Raw genomic sequence first — 11,684 nt, 5'->3', positions numbered from 1 at the left:
GTGTACATCTGTCATTTCGGACATATGGGCATGTGCTCAACAGCTACACAATGTGTTCTTAATGAAATTAGTGCAATGTTTAAATTTCAAGAACTATCGTTTCTCCAACTTCTTGGATATCAAATTGCGGAGACATGCATCGGTGAATGAGTCTCCCTTCTGAGAAAGTGATAATTAAGAAGGAAAGAGTCTTTTCTGCGTAATCTTTGCTTGATGACAGCCCCGCTCTTTCCAAGTAACCGTTTGCCTAAGGTAACAGAAATGCAGTCCATCTGTAACAACGTAGCCTGGGTGCCAGACCCCATATGTCAATAATAGTATCTATCGTGTGCCAGGGTCTAGCTCTGGAGCCTGCTGTAGAATTTCCTTGAGATGTTGGCCTCAGAGCCGAGGAGTTGGCCTGTCCATGCCCTGGAAACAGTCTGGCATCCAGGCTAGGCTAGTAACTAGGATAAGACGGGAAGAAAGACAATGTAAGCCTTGCGCCACTTCCGACTTTCTAAGGAGACCTTTCCAGCTCAACTACACGATCCCTGGATCTTGTGCACCATCTTGGCACAAGCCAAGTAGTCTTCTTAGTAATCGTTATGACATTTTACTTTAACGACACTTCTAATGGCAGAAGGTCGCCAATGACGTCAAACTTTTAAAGTATAATATTCTACCACATGTAGGCTCTGGTCAGTTTCTTTGGCTAATCTCCAAGCAGATGTGAGGTCCGCTACATGTTATTGCGGTGTTTTTTTTTCAACCTTTATTTACGTCTTTCTGGTGCTGCGCCTATTTCGTGTGCAAAACAAACCAAACCCCATCTGCTTGGAGATTATCAATGAAAGCTCTTGGGACCAATTAGGCACTATAGCTTTCACCAGGCCTTCCTGCGGGGTTAGGGATACTTAAATTAGACAAAAAGAGGGTGAACTGGGGTGGAGCCTTCTCATTTTCCCCCTATGGTGACCCCCCCCCCCCTCACCGGACAATATCCAGCTTTTTTAGTTTGTGTAGTAGAGAGAGTAGGATATTGCAGTGGTCTGAGCTGCAGAAAGGTTAGAGGTTCGAACATTCCTGACCGAGCCTTCTCTTCTTCTTCTGAGAGTTCTCAGTAATCGTTTTGGATTGCTGAAACACCTGCCATTCGGCACCGAGGAGGGCTGCCAGTAGACACAGTACTAGACAGGGAGTCTGCAAATTCCAGGTACCGGACAACTGCTGAGATCTGCCCCTCGTTCGAGCGGCTCGTCTGAGGTTGCCCCCTTTGAAACACGGCCAAGCGAAAGTGGACTCCGTACGACTTAAATTTTTGTTCTGGGATTTCAGAAATCATAACAGACGAGGACAGCGTGGGTATCTAGTTGTAGACACATGAGAGTAGTTTTGTAACATTGTAGTACCTCGGTTTCAGGGTCTGTATTAAAGAACTGTGGTCTGAGCTGCAGAAAGGTTAGAGGTTCGAACATTCCTGACCGAGCCTTCTCTGACTTCTCAGTAATCGTTTTGGATTGCTGAAACACCTGCCATTACAAAAGTCCATCAACGCTAACCTTTAGGTCAACCCCCCTGTACTGTTCGAACCTACAAAGGGCTGAGATCTTAAGGCATCTACGAAGGAGCTTTCTCAGTAATCGACGTAACCGGTTTTTAATTGGTGGTTCTACACCTGTGACAAGGCGAGGTCGTCAACCTTTTGTCAGAAAACCTCACTGCCCATACTTTTAAAACTACAGTGTGGCCGTTAGAGTTTCACGGTGTGCAAATTACATAAGATATCCAGAAACAAAACAGTAGTTGTGACACATTTCACATTGCTGTTGGGTAAGAGTGTTACGTAAGATCATTAGATACAATTAATTATCGACCAATGCTGGTATCCATTAAAAAATTCCCAAGCAGATGCAAGGAGGAGAATCGTACCGTTCGCTGTCACCTTTTGAGACAGCTGGTAACCGAACGTACAGTCACAGCACGTAGCCTGAGAATGTTAGAATATTTATCCCAGTTCCTGTAATAAATGTCCGCGGATATCACCTTTTTTCAAGTAGCCCTTTGTCACAGAAGGAAGGACTTATTTCTTCAGGCGATCACGTTTTTTTCTCTGAAAGTAGGTCGTGCAGAAGTCATTATTCCTCTTGTCAATCGCGCACAACAAAAGAATTATGGCCTCGCCATTTCCGAGTACCCCTCTTTCTGTGTCGCCCAAGGTATTACAGAAATCCAGCACATCTGTCAATGGGGCAGTGGGCTTGTAAGGGAAGACAGTTCTGTCAGTGCAGCGAACATCTCCACTGAACTAGTCTGGTTGGTAACCATACAATCATACAACATAGACAGAGCTCCTCTGTATCTCTCTACGGATGCTTGGAGTGTTGCATTCCCGCTCAGTTCATCAGCACAAGCTGTTGAAATTTTCACGGGGTTAGCTTTAGCTCACCCTCTATGGACCAACTGTAATTTGAAAAGACCAGCTGAAAAGATGAAATGTCAGAAAAAGGCCATTACAATAGTAGAAGTTGGGCCAGTAAAATACCTCTAACCCGACCCAATGAGAATGTTTACCAGGCTACCCCTGAACCTACTACTGAGCTCCAAACTGGCGGGAAATGTGCATGTCGTCTGATGGTGACCTTGCCAATTTACGAATCATTAAAGGTCACAGCGATACAAGAGGATTAGGCCAACGAAATGGGATCATGCGGGGAGGGAGGCAGATGTCAATTCCAACATCAACTTGAGGTGAAATCGAGCGAGAAATCCTCTTGATTGACAGACATATGGCACGAGGATTTATACGCTAGTCGCACGACCGCCTGTGTTGTCATAGCGACAGTTGACCAAGGGTGATCCTGCCAATGGTTCGTGCTGATAGAATGTCAGTTGTATTGAGGAGAAAAGTGACTCTAAGTTACCTGTATATTGGACTACTTATAGATCTGTCTGCATGTAGAGCCTGAACAGATCGCATTTCAGTAAAGGCTATTAAAGCATACTATCAGGGATGTGGCGCGAGTTTTAGGAGCCGCTAAGAGCATTAACGTTTCGTCTATCCTCTCAGTGTTTCCATTTTGCACTCTGTTCTTTCCCAGAAACCAAGTTTCGCTTGTAATACCCACTGAGCCATTACAATGATTGTTGATGCTCAGAGTTATGTGTGAAACCACGTCACAGTCCGAGTACCGAAACTACCAATGCGCTGTGTCGACTTGTAGTTGTACCATGTACCATGTATCCAAGGATCTTGAACTTAATCTGCCTATAGCAGGTACAACCGCCCTTTGGCGTAACACACCAGCTTTGAATGCAATATATAGGTGTCAAAACCGTTGTTTAGTGCATAAGATGATTTCTAACACACAGTTACCTGGCTGGCTATATACAACTCTTGCCAGGTGGCTTCCGAACTATCAAGTGACAGTTCTTGACAAATCGTCCTCCCCACTTCTTGGTCGTACAGCTGTTGTACAGCCGTGAGAGGCGTGTGTAGAGAGCTCCTCTACCGCTGTTGCTGGCGTTTTGATGGACGGTCTGTGCTAATGGACCGATCTACAAGCTCTTTCCTAAGCCGGGCCTGAAAGTACCTGCATATCCGAGCCACTGAGGGGTATTCTGAGATCTCGTGCCCAACTGTTGACATTGTGAACTGAGCATACGGGTAAAGAACACACTGGCCCTATTCTAAACGTTCTGACCATAAATGGCGTCCCGAAATGGTATCGTGGATTGGTCCAAAGTAATGTACGAAAGAAAAAAGAATATCGAATGCCATGTCATCTCTATTTTGGAGTAATCATTCATATCAAAGATTACAAACTTAAATTTTACATTCGAGATTCTCCTTGGATTGGTTGCATTTTACACTGAAGTTTTGTGGAAGGTTTGGTTTTCAGTTGGAGTTTCATGTGACACTGCTACCAACAAGTGAATGGTACAAGTGCAGGCGACTGACACGTGCATATGCTGCCCATATGTCGCGCATTATCACGAACATAACCCATATTTAAACTTTCCAGCAGTTCCTATACTTAGAGTGCTAAGAGGGGAGATTCTCCACACTTGTGCGGGAAGATCCCAAGGGTTTTGTGCCGCACGCGTCGTCCCAAGGATTGTCGTTTCAGCTGTCCTTTGTCATGCCAATGCAAGAAGAGAGGGAGACCCCTGGCACACTCTGTCTTACATCTGTCATTGTCTATTTATCCAAGATCGCTGCTCACAAAAGCGCTCTGGGAGCTCTCCTAGGGGCAAGAGAACCACGGACGGCTTCCGGAGAACAAGGCTTTCAGTCTGCGGGGTCGAAATTAGACAAGCGCCGCACCTGCTCCGCAGCCAATTTCATGGATGCTTTTCGGGAGAATTAGATTAGCTGGACAACGGGCCCGCACGTGGCTGCTGGAAAATGACACCATTTTTCAACATACTAATGGTGCCCTTTGTCCCTGACTAAGTGTTTCTGGGTACAGATATTTTTGTGGCCTTTTTTTAGGGGGGGGGGGGGGGTCCTACTTTCACAAGCAACCGCAGAACACTGCTGGTCACCTTTCTTGTCTCATATTCTCCCTTGTAATCATTACCGACAACATATGCTGACTCTATGCTTGCAGATATCGCTTGCTCGCTGTACAAATGCAACTCAAGCCGTCGATAAACAGTTGCACATTGAATCAGCACTTGTCTGAGACTGCCACGTCCAGGGGTTAGCTAGGGGACGTGCGCGGTCGGCACCGAGAGAGGGCTGCCAGTAGACAGCGTACTAGACAGGGAGTCTGCAAATTCCAGGTACCGGACAACTGCTGAGATCTGCCCCTCGCTCGAGCGGCTCGTCTGAGGTTGCCCCCTTTGAAACACGGCCAAGCGAAAGGGGACTCCGTACGGCATAAATTTTTGTTCTGGGATTTCAGAAATCATGACAGACGAGGACAGCGTGGGTATCTAGTTGTAGACACATGAGAGTAGTTTTGTAACATTATTACTAATATAGTACCTCGGTTTCAGGGTCTAGATAAAAGAACTTTCAATTCTCAATCTTTAATCTATTTACACAGGAATAGATTATGAACAATAAACAAAACGTTAGACCGTTTCAGTCAAACTTGAATTTTTTGCATACGTTCCGTACCGTGGCGGATGTTACACGAGCTCTTTGCATATCGTTTCGCGCACAATTACAGGTCGATTCAAGCTGTGCTCAAATCGACCGAGAGGTAACTACCGGTTCAGTGACCCATGAGTAAAATGTCTGACTTTTACTAATAACTACCCCGACTGTTCTTGTGACGCAAACTCAACATTCAACAACTCGTGATACATGATATCTAGAACGTCATACAACTTTTTTACTATACGTGAAAGAGCTCAACTAAAATTTGCTTGCCCAGCGTTTGATTGTAAATGCGTGAGACAGTTAGTATCCATTGATATGATGCCGCAGGTAGTAAACGGCTGTGTGGCTGTTTTACAATCTATGAGCATTTTGTGTCTCTACCAGACTTCATAGGTTGCTGCGAAAATGTAGTATAGTTTGAAATCTATGTTTCCAAATGATGTTGTATAACCGGCTAACTGCTCTAGCGTGTTATCTAGTCTAATTTAGCCAATTTCTACTATTTTGCCAGCAACCTATCGAGTCTGGCAAAGACTATTCTATTTTGGTTTATTTCAATCAAGTTTCCATAGATTTCTTTTTTCTTCATCACCACCTTCATCTGACATAGCACACAGGTATCTCATGAGCATCTCGTGATCACATTGCTTGAGGATATAAAAATAAGTCTGTCTTGTCGACATGTCGTGAAATGTCGATGGCCTGCATGTCGGACCATGGGTGAATGAACCCGGTGAAGACCTGTCGGTCCGGTTGTCTAAAATGGGACCCAGCCCCATACCCGCGGGGGGTCAGGCCAGCTAGGTCGGTCAGTCACCTCGCTCTCGCCCCCCATCAAATGTAAATCAAACTATTAGCAATCTCTAAGCAGATACGTGGCGTCAGTTCGTTTCTTTATGTACTAGTATTTTTCAACGTTTTTTCTAGCGTCCCAGAAGTAGCTTTGCCCATTGCTAACTACCCCCCACCCCAAACCAGAACAATTTTTCATATCATACTAGCCCTACGGCTACACATACTATACTATATCTGTATAACGTTAACAACTACAGCAACTATCCGGATATTCTTTACACAACAAAGAGCTCAAAGTTTGATAAAGAACACTGCGTTACTGTTTAACCAAAGACAGATGCATTTATTTACCGAGAAATGTAATCCAGTGCTGTACAGTACTGTACTATGCTTTCAATTAACAGTTACCGTTGTACATTCGCAGCACGCATATGCAGAGCTGCTTGCTCATATTTGAATTCCCATGTCTCACTTTGTGTGATCCATTGACTCTTTGTGTAACGTTTTATTCTATTTTCCAGTCCCTCGACAAGTGTAAAGTCTGATTAGTGTCATTCAGCGTGTAGTTTGTTGTGAGCGCGGCTAGACTTGGGGCATTCTCTCACGTACCATCTAAAGCCACACCTGGGGTAGCCACGCGTTCCTTCGAGTCTAGACTCCAAATGTATAACGTTATCCATGTACCGCTGAAAAATATATTTTCTCAACTGGACCCCCCAGTCTATAATGCTACCACTGCTTATTCTCCAAACAGAGGTTGAGTCGCGGAGATATAGTAGTAGTCGGGAAAATTACCAACAACTCTTCTATATCTCCGCGACTAAACCTCTAGTTGGAGAATAACTACAGCTAACAGAAGGATTAGTACGACTATTGGAAGAGGGGCCAAGCCACCACCTCCAAAACGTTTACTTGTTCCTGGGCAGAAAAGCCTAAAATACATAGGGCAGTCTAACTGTTTTTGTAGTAAGGGGCTTTGTTATACTAGTATGGGAATGCTTTAGTAAAGTTTAGTTATATATCCCACCCATCTTACTGTATCCTACTTGATACTAATAACACCTAATGTTTGTACAAGTATTCACAGCCAGCCAGAAATATATTCTCGATTGACTTTTATTCATCTTTGAAATAACAAGAAATGAGAGCATATCGATCAATATAAAAAAATACTCCAGGAACATTTCTCCATTTCCTTGGTACACAGAGGATGTGGACACATAACAATTCATCAATGAACAATATACGCAAGTACTAACATTACACGTGACGCTACCATCTAATTTCTCGACTGCATTGTGCTTTGGAAATTCCTTACACTAGTGAGACAACATAAAATAAAATGTGTGCAATAATAAGTTAAAATGGCAATTGCGGACACGTCTTCCAATTCACTTAAACAATGGCTCACACTATTGCTCAAAATGGTGCTACGAATCTAAATTCTTCATTTCAATAATTTAGTCACGAGCTTCGGGGAGCAAATTTATATACAGGGCTCCCTCTAGGAAAAAAAGTCTTGACGACGATTGAAATTGCAGTCGTCCAATAAATAAATACTTTGTCCTTATGTACACATACATGGCAACCCACTAGTTACTGCAAGTTGGTCACTGCACAAGGGAATTTGGGATCAGCACCTTTCTCTCACAGAAAATTTACAGCTGAGTGCTCCGTTCTTTCTATACTTACAATAATACTGAGGATCTGATACACAAGTGGATGGAACTATGAGTGTCCAACTTGCAGCATCGAGTAGACATCGACTTTTGGTTCAATAACTTAAAATCAGGACCTTAGTTATACACAGTGTTACGTCACAGTATTGGTCAACACATGAGTGGTGATTCTGTACACCGAGTTACTAGTTCATAAGGCAGTTTCACATAACCAAAATGGTACTTAGCTGACCGCGAGCGTTGTTTCCAAAAATAAATTGCATTTTGTTTAGTAATCAAACGTTCCTTAAGAAATATCTTGTCTTTTTAAAAAAGTGGACAGCTATTTAACAAAGTCCAGCCACAAATTTGCGTGCACAGCACTACCGAATCTTTCTTGTGTACATGTCATAGAAACTGGGTCTAGCAAAAGTGTATATACTGCACAAAATGGCTTCTCTCTGGGAATAGGAAGTTATACATAGGGTCGGTCTCCATACTCAGGGCTGTGAGCTACATTCTTGAGCACTAAATATAGCAGGCGTGTCAGCTCAGTCTTAGGAGTCTGGTTACAGAGGCAGTTAGCGGTGGAATCCCTCGCAGGGGACTGTCGAGGGTGTGTGAGAGGCGGATATCTAAATATGGGTAGTGCGTACGGATCTAGAGTTCATTTGGTTTCGACGCAACCTTGTCTTGAGTGGATATGAAGCTGGTATGGCACGACGGGAACGGTTGGCTGATGGGGGTGTGTGGAAGTTGGCTCTTGGCTAACCTCAGCGACCAACACTGTTGAGGTTTCTGGTGTCGAGGTAGCAGCATTCTGTGGCGAGGAGTCTCTCTTGTTTTGTACATAAAAACTGTCCAAGGCAGAACGATGACCGGTGTGTGTGGTAGCATTGCACTGGGCTGTCCGCAACACGAGCACCACAAGTCTGTCCGACGCACGCTTTTGGGAAACCCTGCGAGCACACAGTTTTTCCTTGGCTTTTGCAGAAGTCCGACACACATAATACACAGACTGGTACACAGAACATTGTCCGAGCTCTGGCAACAGCACTTAGATGCTCTCCTGGCTGCTGCTGGGGCATGCGGTTTCTAGAGACTCCCGTCGGACGTCTTCGCTGGACAGGCCCCTGCCCTTCAGCATCCACGGATGTTCTAGGATCTGCTCGAGAGAAGGACGGTCGGACGGACGGATTGCCAACATCCACTTGATTAGGTCTTCACACTCTGTAACAATAAGAGGGAAAGAACTCGTAAGTTTCATGCCTGACGCAATGGCAACAATACACAAGTATCAAAACGAACAGGAAAACTACAAAGAAAGGCTTGCAATGAGGCAATACACACCTTTTGATATCCGTCTTCTGAAGTACACCTCGCCTCTGCAGATTTCGCTGTCGCGCTCGAAGGGAATGTCGCCGCAGACCATGTCGTACAGCAGGATGCCCAGCGACCAGACCGTTGCGGAGCGCCCGTGGTAGCGATGGAAGCGGATCCACTCGGGCGGACTGTATACTCTCGTTCCTGTGGCAAAGACAAGATGGAAGATTTGATTAAGTGGGGCTGTTTGGCCAGTGTGTAGTCACAGATGCACACTAATGAAAGATTACCTCCAACATCACAGTGCTAATAGAGTACTTGTGATCAAGGAGGAAGCAATGCTATGAATAACAGATACCCTATTTTCCATGACACAGCATCATCAACAACAATTTTGACGCTTGCCACTGCATAATCAACCCACTAATCTAGTGACTAATTAGACATCTTTGTGGCAACAACTGCTAATGTTGTTTTTACAGATTACCAATAGGTGTAAATGTGCCTTTGTTGTTATCCTTTGATTGCCTTGTATCTGTATCTTACAGAAGGAAAGAGCATTGGAAGTCTTCCCAATAACAACCATGTTTACATAGGTCCCTGTTTTGCAGCAGTAAGAAGTATGATGCAATCCCTGCAGTGGTAATTTGCCACCCTCCTCCCCAAGGAATAACCAAAACATCTTTCCCCTGAACTGAAGTAGAATAAAAATCCAACTGAGTCATCAGTTTTCCATTCAGGAATTTTGCACCTAAATATTTGGATATTTGGAAGGCGGTCTACCAAAGAGGCAGTCCTCTCACATCAGTGGCTTGTGCATATATATATAGAAGAGTTTGTACGTATAAATAAAGCAGTTTGCTAGGTACACAGATTTGTGCATTGTTAGGATGGCAGGCTATCTGATGGCCCTTTGCACCAGGATTACATCTTGAGAAAACTAGCTCCAGATTTAGAAACCAGTGCAGTTTGTCTAAGCTGCAAACACTGGCAAAGTTCAGAAGGTCAAGAGACAAAATGTTGAGCACCTCAAGCCATGAATTTTGGGGAAGCCATTTCTTTGAACTGGAGAGATTGTTCAAGTGAATTCTATTGTACTGGTTAAGACACTTTTAAGGTGGGCCCTTTTCCCACCTTGGGTACCTCCCTGATATATTATCACACACAATCCCAGGGCATGTCAGGAATGCAACCCCTGCAGCTACTACTAGTGAGCCAGTGTGCTCCGCCCGATGAACCTTTAGACTGTGCCAATCACTCCAGCGTTGCAAAGGTCGACATTCTTCAGTTCTTATTATAACACCTGGCCGAACAGAAATAAAGCCATGCATACACCTGGGGCTTTAGATAGTCTGTCACCTGTTCAAGACTTCCGATTAACATCACCATTGTTCAGTGGGCATTGACAGCAAGCTGTATGAAATTGAAAAGTATCCTCCCAGAAAATTCTGCTTTGATTTACGAGAGTTTCATAGACCTCATCAGAGGTGGATGGATGGCTGTGGTAGGGCTGGGGGCAGTGACCCCTGCATGCCTCCCTAAATGGTCAACTCCCCAAAGTGACCGCCTGCTATTTCTATCCCCACACTGGCAGCTTGGTACCAGGCTTCTCTGCAAATATAACACCTCTGTCTGCGGCCTGGCACAACTTTACACAACACCAGCCCAGACAAAACAATCAGCGGAGGTTCAAAGCTAGACAGGGCGCTCTGATCTGGCAACACTGCAGCTGCCATAGATTTGGTGTGGGTCCGGGATCACAGGGAAGATTGAGGACACTGGTCAATTTGGCAGGGGCCAGGTAATGGCTCCAGCACTGCACCAAACCATCTAAATCACCTCAATTTCTCCACTGGGAGGTATAACTTATACAGGAGTGGTCTCCCTCTAATGCAAAATGGCCCTTTTCCTTTCAAAATCATTATTTTCCAGTGGAATCTAATAGTCACAGACTAATCAGTCCATGCAGGAGTGAATTATTGTCAGGTTGTCTGATTTTCATTTTCCCACAGATGTCAGCTGATTGATTAGAAGTGCCTGTCACTTTGTAATTTGCATTCTGATTAGACAACTTGTATTTTTTGTCTACCTTAATTCAGAATGGTTTCATTTGTATTCACTTCTCTCAATGCGCGGGTCTTACAACGGCTGGGAACTCCAGACAACTAGGACCTTTTGTTAGACAGTCTGAATGAATCATGCAAATATGCCCCCCTCCCCATCTACTTGTCTTCATCATTGCTTTCTTTGTGCCCCAGGGAAGTCGCTCTATTGATATGCAAAAGCCACTTGAAGTCTACAGACAGTTGATTAGATTTCGAAGTTCACTGAACTGCTGGGAAAAGATGAGTTTTTTATATCTTTGGGGTCAGAAAGAGTTTCTTTGTGAAAACATGCTCAACTTTTACTCAGTGCCAGAAGGCATGTTGGATCCCCACCTGAGCATATGCAGGCCTGCCAGACTGTTTAGGTCGTGAGGTCACCTTTTACAAAGGCAGGGGTTCGTCTGGCCCAGAAGTATGGCTTTGTTCCCTAGCACAGTAACATTTCTCCCTACAAGGAGCCACGTGATTGTTGGAGTTTTTATTCCATCACAGATGTACAACAAAACATGCATGGCCGTGAGAAAAGCATAGGAAGTCCCCTGGGAAGGCTCATTAACATAGTAAGAATTTCACACATTTTCTCATTCGCACACACAACCAAAAAGACTTGCCCACCCTCTTCCATAATTGGCAAAGTCCATTAACTCATACAGTGGAGTGAATTCCCACCTAGTTGGGAAGCATGGCAGAGGTGTGGGAAAACTGGCCCCT

General features: G+C 44.5%; 1 protein-coding gene across 2 annotated transcripts in view; it reads right to left on the bottom strand.

Annotated features, from left to right (window-relative positions):
* Positions 1 to 6,985: 6,985 nt before the first annotated feature.
* Positions 6,986 to 11,684, bottom strand: part of LOC118415297 (serine/threonine-protein kinase pim-3-like) — a 10,064-nt gene continuing 5,365 nt past the window's right edge. For both annotated transcript variants that reach the window (XM_035819796.1, XM_035819795.1), the window contains exons 5-6: positions 8,896 to 9,072; positions 6,986 to 8,775 (exon numbers count right to left, since the gene is read on the bottom strand). In XM_035819796.1, coding sequence (XP_035675689.1) covers positions 8,603 to 8,775; positions 8,896 to 9,072 — 350 coding nt within the window. In that variant the 3' untranslated portion in view covers positions 6,986 to 8,602. The remainder of the gene's footprint in view (positions 8,776 to 8,895; positions 9,073 to 11,684) is intronic.

Source organism: Branchiostoma floridae, chromosome 5, assembly GCF_000003815.2.
Source record: "Branchiostoma floridae strain S238N-H82 chromosome 5, Bfl_VNyyK, whole genome shotgun sequence".
NCBI classification, from domain to species: Eukaryota; Metazoa; Chordata; class Leptocardii; order Amphioxiformes; family Branchiostomatidae; genus Branchiostoma; species Branchiostoma floridae.
This window is presented reverse-complemented; position numbering and strand designations above follow the sequence as displayed.